This window comes from Macrobrachium rosenbergii, chromosome 28, assembly GCF_040412425.1.
Source record: "Macrobrachium rosenbergii isolate ZJJX-2024 chromosome 28, ASM4041242v1, whole genome shotgun sequence".
In the NCBI taxonomy this organism is placed as follows: Eukaryota; Metazoa; Arthropoda; class Malacostraca; order Decapoda; family Palaemonidae; genus Macrobrachium; species Macrobrachium rosenbergii.
Window position 1 is genome coordinate 32,612,501 of NC_089768.1, and position 17,943 is coordinate 32,630,443.

Here is a 17,943-nt window from a genome sequence, read left to right on the forward strand (position 1 = left end):
ACATTCGTCACGTACAAATATTTTCTCCTTTGCCTCCAAGGAAAAACATTCCTTTGCTATTTGGGTCCCTAGATGGAAGCGATAGCGAGAAATCCTTTAGCTTCTGTGAAGTATTTTTAGGAGAGAGAGAGAGAGAGAGAGAGAGAGAGAGAGAGAAGAGAGAGAGAGAAGAGGGGAATTCTCTCATTCCCTTAGAAACCTATAATCTTAAAATGAATCACTGATAATGAGCTATTTAAGCTCTCGACAGAAGGTTGGCGGAAGGGAAAGAAAGAGAAAAAAAGAACGAAAGAAAAAAGAATGAAATAAAGGAGAAAGAAAAATAGGGAAAGAAAGAACGAGAAAAACTCCAATATCCACTCATTTCTAATCGTGGGCAAAAGCGGATCTAACCCATAAGACGCCCAAGTAGACATTTGCAGTGGGTAAGTTGGCATCAGAGAATGACTTGCAATTAAAACGAGAGCGAGCACTCGGCGCAATTAACAATTAAACTTTAATTAGTTTTAATATCGTGAGCGCCCTTTGCAGCAGATGGTCCTAACGAATTCATTCAGCATTGATGATATCATAGAGCCCGGGGTCGCACTGAAGGAGAGCCTCATTTGGCATTGGTAATATTTAAAATTGAGGGAACTCCCACGCCTCTTGTACATCTGAGCTGTTGTACCAGGATCGAGGAGATTTTTTTTTTTCTCTCCGCCATCAGTGTTTGAAGAAGAGGCATAGGTTAGGTATTTGTAATTTATATATAAAATTATATAACAGAAAGCAAACAGCTTCTCTGTATAAAAGGTTGCATTCCCATTCGAATAATATCTAAATGAACCAAAATATTCTATGTTGCTTGAATAAAGAATCCTATTATTCTCTACTCTAATACAATGTACAGTGCAAAAGCACATCTCTTGCGCATATATGAACAAACAAACAAACAAACACACACACAGCCTCACATCACCAAATACTCGGAGGCTTTATCGTAAATTAAGCTACTAATCTCCGAAGATCCCTTTGGCTTCCGAAGTCTGCTGTTAGAGCAATAAACTAACTTTATTGGTTTCCTCGTCTTGAGTAACAAAGATCTGCCACATTGACAATTGATCCGTGATTCCTTTTTCCTGCCGAGACCGACCAGATTTGCTGAACAGCAGCACCAGTATGCAGTAAATGTTTAGCTTCGCTGTCCAACTTCTCGGTTCCAGCGGTCCTTTTATTCCTCACACCGTTGGACTGTGGAACAGTCTCCCTGATGATTTGTGCAATTGGAACCTCAAAAGTTCAAGCAAAGATGCAATGCATCGCTACCCTAAAGCAGTTCTCCTTGTATTTTATAGTTTACTTACATTTTTACCTGTTTATTAATTTGTCAGTTTATTTTTCTTTTCTTATAACTGATCTTCTCTTTCTATCTTTCCTATTACCTTCTGTTACTTCTTTTAAATTATTATGATTATTATTAAAATAGTTTAACCAGACCACTTACTTCTTTTAAAAGAACACCATATTCTTTGGAACCTCGAATTTTAAGTCAGTGGTCCGTGTGGGCTTGTTCCATTTGAACAGAGTTCGTGTTCTGGATAATAATAATAATAATAATAATAATAATAATAATAATAATAATAATAATAATAATAATATTGAAATATCCTTAGAATAGATCAGCGGATTTTGCTAGGGCTAGATTTGCTGCTGAGGAAACCATCTCGTTAATATTTATAATATGGTTGTTATGGCGGAGGTATGCCCTCGGCTTAGTGCCCATGTAGATATCTTTGTTTTTCTGTTTATTCTTGTTGAACTATTTCAAATGAATTGATGTTTCTTTAGCAGAAAGGTCATAGTGTAAATAAGTTAGTACAAAATTTAAAAGGTGTAGAATGAAATACGTTATGAAGAGAAGTATATTGTGCACCAGTTGACCCAAGTAGTACCTGGTAGATGGTCGACTGTTATGTGTCGTAGCTGCGTTAGTGAAACCCATGGGGCTTGCAACCGCATTCCGTAAAGGCATGCTGAAACCGGAGCGCTAACCCTACCAGGAATCACAAGTTTTAAGGAAAGAGAAATGCTGTATAAATTTATCGTCTTAGGTGCGCTGCCTCCTCCCCCTTACCACCCTCCCCACACCACCTTCGTCACCTGTGACCCCTGACCTCTCCATGACCTCGTTCGTGGATACGACGATGTTATTGAGCGCTCTCGACATGCTCTATGACGTCTCTTCCCCCTAAATGGCCCGTCACGACTTTTCGAGCATCGACGGCGAGACTCGGTCAATGGAAAAATCCTTCCCTCCGGTCAGGTGTCTTTCGGCAGATCTCGGAAATCTCAAAGGGGAAACTTTTCCTGAGCTCAGGTCAGGTTTCTATTGAAGGCCTGCGAAGGTTTTACGTCTTCGAAGCGGAGAGAAAGGTCTGGGGCCCCCACTTCGAATTGTTTTCGCGTTCATCTCGAAAGAGATGTTGTGCGAAGTAAAAGTGAAATGCGCATTTCCTTTTTAGGTCTGTGAAGGTGAGAGCGTAAGAGGGGAAGCGATATGTTAATGAGCGCGACAGACAACTCGGTGCTCTCATTAAACAAGTTAATAACTGGAATGAACAACCTTTGCCTCCTGTCATTTGTAGATTTTGACCCTGACGTGCTCGTTGGTGCCGGCGGTTAAGATCGCGTTCGCGTTATTGAACGCCTCAGGGAATTTCCCTGTTTAATCGTCGATATCGATATTGATTTTGTTCCGCAGTTCTAAAGACGTGAATTTATATGATATATTTCCCTGACTCGTCAAACGAAAGTATGGGAGTCTTAGATTATTGAAGTTTGTGAAAAGTATTTAAAACAGATTGCATTTGTCGGGTAAAAATGCACACTTAAATAGTTATTCTACAAACGAAAATTCACTTTGATACTTTCTTGTCCTGTGGTGCTGGGTCGTTGTGACAAGCGTATCCAAAATGTGAAGAAATAGAAAAAGTCAAGAGGGCAGTGTGTTCATTATAATTGCATTTGTATCTGACAAAGAAAAGTGACTATCAGATTTTAAATATATATCTAACCTTGTAGATATATACTGAATCTTGTAGGTTAACTCTCGTTTCTACTGGTTTGTCACCTCAGTAGTTGACTTCTCTCTCTCTCTCTCTCTCTCTCTCTCTCTCTCTCTCTCTCTCTCTCTCTCTCTCTCTCTCTCAGGGTTGACACCTGACAACGTTTCATCACTACACTGAAGTGACGAAGTAAGCTAACGTTTCTCACTGTGATTTCCACGGGCTCTGTGTCAAGGATTTCCTGTAGTAGAGAGCGTTGTGGGTGCTGTTGGTATATTGGAGTTTTCATGGGTGAATTTTGTCGTTTGAATTTCTTTTCTCATTTTTGCTTTCTCTGAAAAATTTTCGTGCTGCAAAAGATGTATTTTTATATAAATACTGTTGTAGCAAGGCATTAAAGGTGAGAGAGAGAGAGAGAGAGAGAGAGAGAGAGAGAGAGAGAGAGAGAGAGAGAGAGAGAGAGAGAGAGAGAATATTTTGGCTCCTGAAGACTGCCATGTAGGTCATCTCCATGCAGAAACGTTGGTGTCTATAACTATTTACTTTACCATGGCACTTTGTCACGTTATATTTGTTTAAGTTACCTTTTTTTAAATTTATCATTTTCATACGCATTTCTTTTTAATTTATCATTTTCATACGCATTTCTTATTCATTGTGACTTTCCCATTAGCGGACAGTCATGTTTTCCACGATACCCCTTTGTACGTGGGGTCTGAGCACGACTTTCGTTGACCCTCGTACTCCCTCGGGCCACTGAAAATCTTCGTAAACTTTAAAGTTTTTAGTTATTTTTATATTACAAAGAAACCTTCAGACTTTCTAGGCTCGTCTATTTCTGGAGGAGGAAATGGGATAAACTGTGCTGTTGTTTGTTCATCTTGGAATTAGTTCATGGTGAACAACCACGATTTAACGACTTGTCAGATAACCTCTCGTTTTATTGACCGTTGAGTGATAACTTCCGGTGAAAGCGTTTTCCTATGCACTGCTCTTGAATGAAGCTCCAACTCAAGAAAGTCTGACACTTTTTTCCATCCTCATCAAATGAAACACGTTTCATTTTCTGTCGAACACACTTTTTCCAGACAATCACTATGGTGTTTCGTCGTACATTTTTACCTCCACCAGACTCTTCCAGTAGACTCTCTCTCTCTCTCTCTCTCTCTCTCTCTCTCTCTCTCTCTCTCTCTCTCTCTCTCTCTCTCTCCTACCCCGACCCTCTTCCACTCTGACCTCCTGGAAGTCCTCTGGAAAGGCTCGGCGGCGCCGGCTGGGAAGGTTAAGCCTGGAATAGAGAAGGAGACGTGGAGAGATGACGAAGAACCTCGCCGGGCTTGTGGGCGGCCGTCGAATTGGGAAGAGGTCACGGACATCCTTTCCGGTGCCATTGTTTTTTCGTTTGGGCTTCATTGCACCTCCTGCTGATTCGGTAGTTCACGCCCATCGGCGGCTTCTGCCGCTGCAGGAGGAGGAGGAGGAGGAGGAGGAGCGGCACCAGTTGAGAGAGAGAGAGAGAGAGGTTGTTCTTCCTTCAAGGTCGAGAAAGTCATCGGGTAAAAGTCTCGAGAGTAATCGTCGTCATTTCTTGTACTCCTTGACACTTTTCCCTGGCAAAGAAACCTTTTGCACAGTGTTTTCTTTTTTCATTTTTCCGTTTTCTAGTGAGTCTTTTTTTTAGTGCTTTTTTTCGTGTTTATTTCGTTCCTGGCGTCTTTCCGGCAAAGAGACGTAAATCACATAGGTTATCTTTTCTCTAACACTTTTTAGTTTTCTGTAAAAGAAAACTATTGTGCCGGCTTTGTCTGTCCGTCCGCACTTTTTTCTGTTGGCACTTTATTCTGTCCGCCCTGAGATCTTAAAAATTACAGAGGCTAGAGGGCTGCAAATTGGTATGTTGATCTTCCACCCTCCAGTCATCAAACATACCAAATTGCAGCCCTCTAGCCTCAGTAGTTTATATCTTATTTTAGGTTAAAGTTAGCCATAATCATGCTTCTGGCAACGATATAGGCGAGACCACAACCGGGGCATGGTTAAAGTTCCATGGGCCGCGTCTCATACAGCAGTGTACCGAGATCACCGAAAGATATATCTGTTTTCGGCGGCCTTGATTATACGCTGTAGCGGCTGTACAGAAAACTCGAATGCGCCGAAAAAACTCCGGCGCATTTCTTACTTGTTTTCTTTCAGTCTGACGTCATTCCGGCAAAAGACGCCCTGACAGAGGAACGTCAATCGCTTATATATGCTTCGTCTTCCTCTTTCCCGCAAAAGGCGTGAGAAGACATAATTCACTTTTCCTTTTCCAATTCTTTCTCGAGTGATTGCCGCAGCTTTTTTTTTTTTTTTTTTTTTTTTTTACTACGTATTGTTTATTTATTCTTTTTTTTTGTGGGGGTTGGGTTGAGCGGAGGGCTTCTGAAGCTGTGCACAGAGGGAATGATTGTTTTAAAGGGATGCTTTTTTTTTTTTTCCATCACGCCACATGCCCATATTGGGAGGTTTTATTTCCTGCAGCGCTTCTGCTGTGCTGCTGTTGCTGTTCGTGTGTTGCAAGAAGGCGGCCCCTCTCTCTCTCTCTCTCTCTCTCTCTCTCTCTCTCTCTCTCTCTCTCTCTCTCTCTCTCTCTCTCTCCGAAAATGCAGAAGCGTGTAGGTGTTACCAATATGGGTGCAGTTCAAATAAACTTACTGATGTACTTGCATCGAAAATCATAACCATTCTCTCTCTCTCTCTCTCTCTCTCTCTCTCTCTCTCTCTCTCTCTCTCTCTCTCTCTCCCCATGATAATGCAGTTCAAACAAACATACTGATGTACTTATATTACAAATCATAAATCATAGCTCTCTCTCTCTCTCTCTCTCTCTCTCTCTCTCTCTCTCTCTCTCTCTCTCTCTCTCATGATAATGCAGTTCAAACAAACATACTGATGTACTTATATTACAAATCATAGCTATTCTCTCTCTCTCTCTCTTTCTCTCTCTCTCTCTCTCTCTCTCTCTCTCTCTCTCTCTCTCTCATTTAATGCAGTTCAAACAAAACAAACTTGTTTGCAGATATCTTTTGTTCATTTCTTTCTTTCTCGAGTATTTACTTTGAAAAGATACTTTAATCATTTTTCTTTTGTTTGAAAATATTGGTTTTCTTTCTTTCAATTTAGTCATTGATGTTTTAAATTTTCCTTCTCGAAATGCTGGTTTACGGTTAGTCATTCATGTTTTAAATTTCCGCTTATTAATTGGTTGGTCATTATTTTATTATTATTATTATTATTATTATTATTATTATTATTATTATTATTGTTGTTGTTGTTGTTGTTGATGATGAAGCAATTTGATGCTCTAAGGTTATGTATCATCAGTTTTATTACTGTAGCTCGTTCATTACTTTATTTTTGCAGATAGAAAATAATGGTTCTTCCTTAAATAAATTCTCTCTCTCTCTCTCTCTCTCTCTCTCTCTCTCTCTCTCTCTATATATATATATATATATATATATATATATATATATATATATATATATATATATATATATATTTATATATATAAATATATATATACGTATATAATTTCCATTTCTTTGCCCCCTCATTAATATATCATAGATCTATCAGCATGCAGAGCGGCACCTTATTCCGCGTCAGTACGCGCCCGCGAGCGCATTTCGTGGCGAGAAGTCTGACAAAACAATGGCTTCTCACAAGTTATGAATAATTGATGCTGTTATCTTTGGCGTTGTCTATTTCCAAGCTAACTGTTTCGATCGGCCTTCAATCTGTGTCGTCCTTCTTGTGTGAAGTCCTAAGGCCTTCTCGCACATGCATAATGTATAAGTTATCTTTCATTCTGATTTTTCATCTCCTAAGAATTATAAGATTTTGTTGCCTTCATCAATTTTATTTTTCGAGGAAGCGTGTGGAGAGTAAATCGTCATGATTTTGTTTTTACTACGATTTTATAATATATTTCAACATGTCGAAGTTCTTGGTAATTCATTATAATGAATAATCAGTTAACCAAAACCTATATTTTTCGGTGTAGTTCGAGGGAATGTTTCCCTGGACTTTTGATCTCTGGGTCAAATTTCCCCCTGAGGTTTGATAAACAATCTTAATATGGTCCCGCTTTGAGATTTTTATCTTTCCCATGGGGGAAGATTAGTACTTTATTTTCTTTTATTGTTTTTCAATTTGCTTATTTCTTTTCATCATCAGTATTCAAAGTTGAATTTATTATTATTATTATTATTATTATTATTATTATTATTATTATTATTATTATTATTATTGGTACAAAATTCACAATGTCATGAAAACTGTTGTGTAATAAAAATCCAAAATTATATAAATAAGTTGTATCTTTTATTAATACAACTTATTTATGTAATTGTGGTTGTATTTTTATTATTATTTTTATTATTATTATTATTATTATTATTATTATTATTATTAATTATTATTATTATTATTCTAATTCACAATGTTGTGTAAATAAGAATAAAGTATGTGATTATTATATTTTATTATTATTATTATTGTTATTATTATTATTATTATTATTATTATTATTATTATTAGGTTATAAGTAATCACTGTTACAGAAAATGTCCCAAAACATATAAAGATGCCTAGGAAGGTGTTTACGAAACTATAAACTAGCATATAACATCCCTAAGATGAACCCTCAGACCGCCATTATTCAATAAAATACCCCAAGAAATAAAAAAAATAAATTAATTAAAACTGTGGAAACGATCCCAGAGGCTACGAGAGAGAGAGAGAGAGAGAGAGAGAGAGAGAGAGAGAGAGAGAGAGAGAGAGAGAGAGAGAGAGAGACTCGTATCTGGAAGCACTTAGACCGGCCATTTGTTTTTATGCCCCTCTTGGTTCTTCTCGGTGAGATAAGGTATTATTCCACCTGTTTGTGCTGATAACAGTCGAGGGATTTCTTCTTCCTTTAATCTCTGTCTTTTATGTTTCTGTTTGTTAGCAGAAGGGAATCTTATCTCCCCTGAAATGGAGGGTGGTGGTTGTGTTACTAGTTTTAGTAGTAGTACTAGTAATAGTAGCCCTCATTAACATACATCTGAATAGAACACGAGAGAAAATGGAAGAAGGGGAAGACCAGGGGAAAACTGAAATTAGAATGAAGACTTCCGTTGTTAAACGATGGAGATTCTGTCTTCCTTCTGATTGGTCGATAAATTTGAATTGTGACCATTGGTGGGAGCCGAGCTGCTTCAGCGCCCAAGCCCGATTGGTTTCGTTGATATTGACGAAGGATGTTTACCGTCATCTCTAAAATAAAACACACTTAGATGAGAAAGGTTACTAAGAAAATATCGCCGTGGGGCACTGCCGGCATTGGAGGTTCTTTGCGGCGTCCCTTCGGCCCCTAGCTGCAACCTCTTTCATTCCATTTATTGTACCTCCGTTCATGTTTTCTTTCATCCATCTTACTCTCCAACCTCTCCTGGCAATTGTTTTTCACTCTCAAATTCCCTTTTAGAGCCGGATGACCTCATAAGTCCCACCGCTTGGCCTTTGGCCCAAATTTTATAGTCCGGTCCGTTGCACTAAGAAAAAATAAACGAGAAGAAAATATGCTAAACTAAGGAAAAATGAGGAAAAAGAAAACATACTAAGCATTGGTAATCAAAGTCAAGAATCTCGAAGGTCAGCGTTTAGAAACAATGGGAGTATGGTCACCATCCGCCATATGGTATCAGATAGCAGGATAGGTATATCAGGGAGTGAAGTTATACGGGGGCCGCGTTGGGGCGGGGGCGAGGGGTTGGAGAGGGAATAGTGCAGGAAGCGACGGGTAAGAATAGGTACCTGGTTACTCTTATCGAGAATGTGAGGGAATTTAATATAAATAAAATTCCAACCTTATGGCTCTTTCTTATCGTCAGTGCTTATGGTTATCACCTGGGCCTTTTAAGTGGAGCTCTTGCAGAGACAAACAGTTCACGATAATATATATATATATATATATATATATATATATATATATATATATATATATATATATATATATATATATATATATATATATATATATATATAATATATATATATATATATATATATATGTAATGTAATGATTGCGTGTGCGTTTATAAATTCAAACATGGTGACAAGTCTAAATATAAGGACAGTAAAGTCAAATATACTACTCTGTATTAATCTAGCCAATAATCGTAGATAGATAGATAGATAGATAGACAGATAGATAGATACATAGATAGATAGATACATACATACATAGATAGATAGATAGATAGATAGAAGTTTATTGACCACAACATAATACAATTCAAATTACAAGCTCTTGGATACGGTCCAACAAAAATACATCAAAATAGACATATACAAAGCGACTCAGTAGCTACCGCAACCCCCCGTGGACAAACGCAGGTTTAAGTTGGACGCGGCCTGCGTAGTAAAATCCACTCGGAAAACTTACTGTAATACAATTGACTTAATAATATGTGACGCCATCCCCCGCCAGAGGCACTGAGGAGGTCTTCTTCAAGACCTGGAGGCCACTTGGAATCCCTTCTTCCTTGTGGCCATACCCAGAGGTAGGATACACCTGCATATCTTATCTTTTGACTGGAGGTTAAGCCTTATCGCCGAATGGTGGGCGGTTGTGAGTCATCTCTCTCTCTCTCTCTCTCTCTCTCTCTCTCTCTCTCTCTCTCTCTCTCTCTCTCTCTGTAGTAGAACTTCCATGAAATTTATCACGTATTTATCTTTGCATTTTTGTTTACCAGAAAAAGATTGTGGGGGAGAGAAATTAAATATTCCTTTTAGTTCCTGGCAAATATTTTGCCCCGGGTACGTCGAAGTAGCGGGAGAGAGGTAGACAGCAATAGGTCGCAAGCACACGTATAGAGAGAGAGAGAGGGGAGGGGGAGGGGGGTTTGGGGAGGCGGTTGCAGTCATGCAATTCCCCACGAGGATATCACGTAATGCGACCGCTACGATCTGCCGCCTTCGGGGCTCGCAACGATTTCTGCACGCCGACAAAAAACCCTTGTAGATGTGGCGACCCTGGAAACCAGAGAGCCGAGCCTGCGGTCGCCAATGGATGATGCTCTCTCTCTCTCTCTCTCTCTCTCTCTCTCTCTCTCTCTCTCTCTCTCCAGGTGTTTTCCTGGACAGTGCTTGATCGAGAGACGGAAAAAGATGGGATGGATTATACGCGTAGAATTGGTTCCGTCTCGCTGAAGTATGGTCGCCTGGTCAAGCTAGGTAGAGCTCTCCTCGGACTGAGTATCCTCTCTCTCTCTCTCTCTCTCTCTCTCTCTCTCTCTCTCTCTCTCTCTCTCTCTCTCTCTCTCTCATATCCAGCAGCGATCATCCACCACACGTGACTAATTATCACATACAGATTCACTAGGTAGGTCAGCAGAATTGTGATGAGAGCACTAGGGGTCCGTCTTGTAAAACCTCTTCAGAACTGTCTGATTTTAATACACCGTCATTTAAAAGAGAAAGTCCTTACAGGAGACTTTATAAGAATTCTTGGGTAATTTGGACCCTCAAGGAAAGCATGAAAAATGGGTTTAATAATAATAATAATAATAATAATAATAATAATAATAATAATAATAATAATAATAATAATGTGTAATAAAAATCCACAATTATATAGTAAATATATTACTATGTAAAATGGTTTATTTTACGTAGTAATATATTTACTATGTAATTGTGGATTTTTATTACACAGATTGTTTTTCACGAAATTGTGAATCATATTAGCAACAACAACAACAACAACAACAACAACTACTACTACTACTACTACTACTACTACTACTACTACTACTACTAATAATAATAATAATAATAATAATAATAATAATAATAATAATAATAATAATTTTTTACTTTTCATCTCTGAAGCGGCCGATAAACTAGGCATCATTTCCCAACCGTTTCAACACTTTTATCATTATCCTCAAATTATTGTCCAACGAAGGAACCCCTTCATTTATCACCCGTGTTTGTAAGGAATAGGAAAAAAGGGCCTGTAACATGTTTGCAGTAAATATAAACAGTGAAAAGTTGGTGGGTGTTTGCTCGGGGTTAAACGAGATATCGGATCTCAGAAAATCCTGATGGCGAGTGAGCGAGTGATGGTTTGTTTATGCACGTTGGTCCTAGGAAGGGCTTCAGTCTTGCAGAGAGAGAGAGAGAGAGAGAGAGAGAGAGAGAGAGAGAGAGAGAGAGAGAAGAGACTCAATTACCTCTCTTTAGCAGTAACTTTGCAGGGCTGTAGATGTGGAGAAGTACTTCGTACAATGATAATCGTAGTACCATTGGCATATTATCTGATTACTGAGCAAATCTTATATAGAACAGATACATAGATGAATTAGGAAGATCAAAAAGCATATACAAAGATTTTTAACAGCTTACTTTGAGTTAAGAACTAAACTCATCATCGGGGAAAGATTCAAAGCCTACCATTTACTTTTTATGCAAGACACTGTCGACTCGAAAGAACTGACCCAGAATTAAGGTGTCGGTGACTGCATCTTCAAGAAATTCTCTCGTAGATCAAGTGACTTTTTCTTTCTGACTTAATAAGCATGATGGGTATAAGGGCGTAGTTGATGGCACTGCCATTTAGAGCAGAACCGAAGATAATGAAAAACGGGTCACTGGTTCGGTGATGGTCTGCCCGGCCGGCGAATATCAACGTGTCCTCCAAAGACCCAGTTGTTGCTTAAGTGATGAACTAATTTTCAATTCTGTCGGGAGCTTTAATTTTTTTCTAAACTCGGTTAAGATTAAACTTCTCATAATCTGGAGACGTTTGAAGTTCATTAGCTGGCTTGGGAAATTTTTTAAATATTTTTTTTAATCCAAGGGTGCTGTATTTTATTTCTTTAATTATTTTTTTTTTTGTAGTTCAGTTAAGATCAGACATTCATTCCATAATTCAGAGACGATTTAAACTCATTAAGTGATTTGGGTAATTTTTTTTTAGTATAATTTTTTTAACCTGAGTTTTTTCTAATTCAATACAGTTAAGATTAGACATTCATTCCATAATCTATAGACGTTCAAAGTTCATGAGGTAGCCAGAAGCAATTTTTTTTTTTAATCCAAGGGTATTTGTGATCTAGTTGTCTCCTATGGAGTTTTGAAAGTTGGAAAAACCGGATGATCTGACATAAAACCCCTCAAGTGAAACCAACAGCGATACTGCTAATCGCAAATTAGGCCCTAATGGTGTCATGAAAATTTAGCCAAATGCTTCTGACTTATAATTAAATTAAATTAATGTTCCGTTAAATTTTTTGCTTGTTTAGGGAGTGCCATAAGCACTGCGCTCCAAACAATTTTTCTGAATTCGTTTTTTGTTTTTGTTGGTTTGCCCTTGCAATCAAACGAGCGAGTTGCTGGATGATCTGTGAATAGTAATCTCTCTCTCTCTCTCTCTCTCTCTCTCTCTCTCTCTCTCTCTCTCTCATATATTCAGGTTACCAATTAAACCCTTGGAATAGTAGAGGTGCGGCTGACCGCACGCTTTTTTTACCCAATTCTGAAAGCATGTTGCAGCTACGCGAACGACGCCCAATACCTGTGCAGAGAGAGAGAGAGAGAGAGAGAGAGAGAGAGAGAGAGAGAGAGAGAGAGAGAGAGAGAGATTGTTTATTCTTAGAAAGATCTCTACTAAAATATGTGACATTTAAAAGTTATAAAGGGAATTAAAACCAGATTATAAATTGTTTCTCTGCTGGGACTGACGAGGTAGATTTATTAAGAAACAGAGAGAAAGGTCTTGTGCTTTCATATATATATATATATATATATATATATATATATATATATATATATATATATATATATATATAATTATATATATATATATATATATATATATATATATATATATATATATATATATATGTATATATATATATGTATATATGTGTGTGTGTGTGTGTGTGTGTTTTGCATTTGTGTGTGTGTGTATCTAACTGTATATATATAATTATATATATATATATATATATATATATATATATATATATATATATATATATATATATATATATATATACATATGTAAATCAGTCATAGATCCTTTAGCGGACAGTGATGACAAGAGTGATGTCAATCATTCGGGCCGTTAGCGTTAGTGTTGGTAATGATAATGGTAACGATATCCGCGATGCAAAAGAATCATCACCGATAGCGAATGATCGTCAAGACATCCCCAACGATTGATAAATAATGAATGATGATATTGATGAATCATCCCCAACATTGGTGATTGATAATACTAATGATTGAGTGATATCAATGATGATTGATGATATTGATGATAGTAATGATGACGATGAGCCATCTGATGATTGATGATAATGATACTAACTGATTGATGATGATACTAATGATTGATGATGATATTAATGATACTAATGATTGATGATGATATTAATGATACTAATGATTGATGATGAGATTAATGATACTAATGATTGATGATACTGATGATTGATGATGTTAATGATACTAACTATTGATGATGATAATGATACTAACGATTGATGATGATGATAATGATACTAACGATTGATGATAATATTAATGATACTAATGATATATAATAATATTAATGATACTAACGATTGATGATGATATTAATGATACTAATGATTGATGATGATGTAAGAAAACTCCAAATCTGTTAACGATATCAACAACAGCAAATCAAACCTGTGGTATGCATCATGAATGTAAATTATACCTGGCCTTGTTTTGTTAAACAACCCTTGCTCTCCCCCCCTCCTTCCCTTCCCCCCATCCCCTCCCCCTCCCCTGTGGTGACTCTTCTAATGTACTGCAAGTGTTGTGGTCAGCGAAATGGCCGACGGGTCTGGACAGCTTGAAGACAGGTGCCTGGTACCAGAAGGTTTTTTTTTTTTTAATGCATATATTTACGCTTAGATCAAAGCAGCATAGCATTAAAAGGTTTTAATTACGAGGTATTGAGTTCTTTTGTGTGTGTGTGTGTGTGGGGGGGCATTTTAGCCATTCTTTAATTGCCACTGAAAATGGTAATGATTCAAGAATTTTTCCAGGCCAATTGTATAATACATACATGCTTATGTGTTAATGCATTTGCGTTTAGGTCTAAATATTTTAATTGGATTATCTCTCTCTCTCTCTCTCTCTCTCTCTCTCTCTCTCTCTCTCTCTCTCTCTCATCAGTCATATATATATATATATATATATATATATATATATTGTATATATATATATATATATATATATATATATATATATAATATATATTTACATATATATATTTAGACACATGTATATAATATATATATATATATATATATATATATATATATATATATATATATATATATATATATATATATACATACGTGTGTTTGTTTCATAAGGTACCGCAAATATTATGAAAAGTTAATGCAGAATTGGACAAACTGAAATTATATGAATGATTAAGTAAACGAGTCATATATTTTAATATATACAGTATAATTCTTTGTTTGATGTCTCTTTCTCCTGAATTTCATTCAGAATTTTTTTTATAAATGGCAAAGAAATTTTTCAAGAGAATTGACAAGGTAAAGAGAATTTTTCTAGAGAATTGACAAGGTAAAGAGAATTTTTCAAGAGAATTGACAAGGCAAAGAGAATTTTTCAAGAGAATTGACACGGTAAAGAGATTTTTTCAAGAGAATTGACAAGGTAAAGAGAATTTATCAAGAGAATTGACAAGGCAAAGAGAATTTTTCAAGAGAATTGACAAGGCAAAGAGAATTTTTCAAGAGAATTGACACGGTAAAGAGATTTTTTCAAGAGAATTGACAAGGTAAAGAGAATTTTTCAAGAGAATTGGCAAGGTAAATAGAATCTTTCAAGAGAATTGACAGTGTAATGAGAATTTTTCAAGAGACTTCTAAATTGATGAAAGCAAAAACAATAATCAATTAAGCGAAATGAAGAATTTAGATCTTATGGCAATGTCGACCGGCCACAAACTTTGCTCATTTCCGAAATAAAGGACAAGCGACTATAATATCTTGTTGTTGTTGTTGTTGTTGAAGAAGAAGAAGGAGGGTGGATCACAGATCGTTCAGGCCAGAGAAAATCCGAAATCATTTGACTTATCGCCTGTGGGCGGACTGTTTGAGAATCCATCCAACCTTAACAACGAGGCAAACAAAACTGCTCCTCCCACGTATGCATTTCCTGAATTTATTGCTTTTGACCCAATTCGCACCTACAGGCCACCCACCATCATCTACCCCCACCCCCCATCACCACCATCTTTACCTGCCCCAAACGCCCACGCACGTACACACGAACAAACGCACAAACATCAGCACCCATTAAATATTAAGTCGATTTTGTTTTGCTTTCCGCAGTCAGTCTTTCACCCACGTTCATCCTTAAAAGTGTTTTGGATGTTTGCATCCATGCATCCTATTTTTTTTTTTTTTAAGGTGAAAGTCACATTGTCTCGTTCGAATCTGCTTTTGGCCTTAAAAGAATCCTATCGTTGAGGCAACGCCTCTCCGCTGATTGCTTTTTCTTTGCCCCGGATAAGGAAATCAACGCGATAAGCGCCTGTCTTGTCGCCTTGTACGAAGGGACTTGGATGTGGCTTGTTGGGAACAAGCTTGTTAGCGAAGATATGAGGGGAATTCTCTCTCTCTCTCTCTCTCTCTCTCTCTCTCTCTCTCTCTCTCTCTCTCTCTGTATAATTATATATATATATATAATATATGTGTGTATATGTTTGTATGTGTGTATATATATTGAAGAAATGAGGTGAGTTTCTCTCTCTCTCTCTCTCTCTCTCTCTCTCTCTCTCTCTCTCTCTCTCTCTCTCACTACTGTATATATATAATATATGTGTGTATATCTTTGTATGTTTGTATACATAAGGGATATATATTGAAGAAATAAGGTGCGTTTCTCTCTCTCTCTCTTTCTCTCTCTCTTTTATAAGGGATATATTTTGATTAAATGATATGTTTATATCTCTCTCATATATATACATATATATATAATATATATATATATATGAATGTATGTATATTTGTATATATTTAATATATATATATATTATATATTTATATATAGGAGACAGAGTCCTCTTTTGTAGATGCCATCTCTCCATCCCCTTCTGTGTCCCCAGAACGTGTTTGTCATCCCCCGATCATCCATCAGATGCCCTTTCAGATAACTTTCCCCTCGTGACAGTGACAGAGAGTCCTTTATTGAGTGTCGTCTCCTGAAGCGAGGTCCTTTCGAACGAGGTCAAAGTTGAGCTCGACCTGGTTGCCGTGCAGGGTTCGGATGCAGATGTGACTTGTTGATGAATGGTGCTTTTTTTTTATATATATATATGATGATTGGTGTTGTCGTCAAGTTATTGCTTGCTAGAAACAGATAGGTGGATGTTGTTATTATTATTATAATATTATTATTATTATTATATTACTGATTATTATTATTATTATTATTATTATTATTATTATTCAGGAGATGAACCACATACATATGGAACAAGCTTACAGTGGGGGGGGCATTGACTCTAAATTCAAACTTCCAAAGAGTATGGTGTTCATTTGAAGGAAATAACAGAAGGTAATAGGAAAAACAGAAAGAATATAGCGCAATGACGTCTATAAATGTTAATAGGAGCAAGATATTTTTTATAGAGTAGAATGATCTCATCTAGTGTAGGAAACGTGATGAAAATAACCTTCCTTAGATATTTTGTAAATAATTAATTAAGGCAAATCGTTTTGCTAAAGCTGAAAAATAAATATTTGTTAGAAATGTAAAAATACGTTAATTTTTTAAAAAAAGAAAGTAGCATCCATAACAAAAGCAATTGAGCTCTTTAATTTAATTTATTTCTTTCGCCCTTCTGGACATCAAGTCCAATTAGTCTCTGTTGTCCAGTCTAATTCACCTCCCTCCCCTCCCCTTAATATCCCACCATGGGTATGGTGCAGTCGCCCCCTCCCCTTCCACCCCTACAGTGGGTATATTGCAGCATCAGCAAGCCTGTAGGGCGTGGCCTGCAAAGGACCTGCACTGATGTTAGTGAATAAGAAATCGAGATGTTTGGGCGATGTTGTTGGGAAGTGGAAGGCCCCCCGGGGTTGGGGGTTAGGGTAAGGACTAATCAGCCTCTTTGGAGGAGTAGTAACATGTAAGGCAATGAAGAAAGTTGAGGCGCACCAGTGGGACTCCCACTCTCAAAGCCAGCGAGACCACCGCACTGCGCTGATGTGTGTATGTTTGGAGTGAGAGGGCGAGGAGGAGGAGGAGGAGTTCTCCTTTCGTGAATTCCTCTGTGGCCCTTCGTAACAGGTGATCAGCTAGACATAAGGAAATGTTGGTGCCGAGAGAGAGAGAGAGAGAGAGAGAGAGAGAGAGAGAGAGAGAGAGAGAGAGAGAGAGAGAGAATTGTGCATCTAGGGTTATTTTATTTAATTCTCATCTCGATATGTTGTCTCGGCACTTATTTCATCTTAAAGAGATTGATTGCAAATGTTTCAAGAAAGGAGAATTGACGGTAGATGATTAAGCCTTGACTTCCCACACACTCGTCCTTTCATACCTCTCTCCCCGTCCCTGTCCCTCTCCTCCTCCTCCTCCTCCTCCTCCTCCTCCTCCTCCTCCTCCTCCTCCTCCTCCTCTCACTCCCCCACTCCTCATGATCAGTAACATTGTATTGTCAGGAGACGCCAGTTTCGCGCTGAGTTGATTAACATAATCACAGATTGGCAATATGGTCTCCTCTCTCTCTCTCTCTCTCTTCTCTCTCTGGCGATACTCAACATTGAATAAGAGTAAAGAGAGGGGTTGT

The 17,943-nt window shown here is 37.4% G+C and overlaps 2 protein-coding genes across 2 annotated transcripts in view; one reads left to right on the top strand and one right to left on the bottom strand.

Annotated features, from left to right (window-relative positions):
* The window catches only part of LOC136853960 (ctenidin-1-like), an 18,385-nt gene extending 593 nt beyond the window's left edge, over window positions 1-17,792 (bottom strand). The window contains exons 1-2 of the mRNA XM_067129857.1: window positions 17,695-17,792; window positions 1,935-2,035 (exon numbers count right to left, since the gene is read on the bottom strand). Of these exons, the coding sequence (XP_066985958.1) occupies window positions 1,935-2,035; window positions 17,695-17,792 (199 nt within the window). The remainder of the gene's footprint in view (window positions 1-1,934; window positions 2,036-17,694) is intronic.
* Window positions 1-17,943, top strand: part of LOC136853961 (titin-like) — a 243,065-nt gene that overhangs the window by 33,509 nt on the left and 191,613 nt on the right. The gene's annotated exons all lie outside the window — the stretch shown is intronic.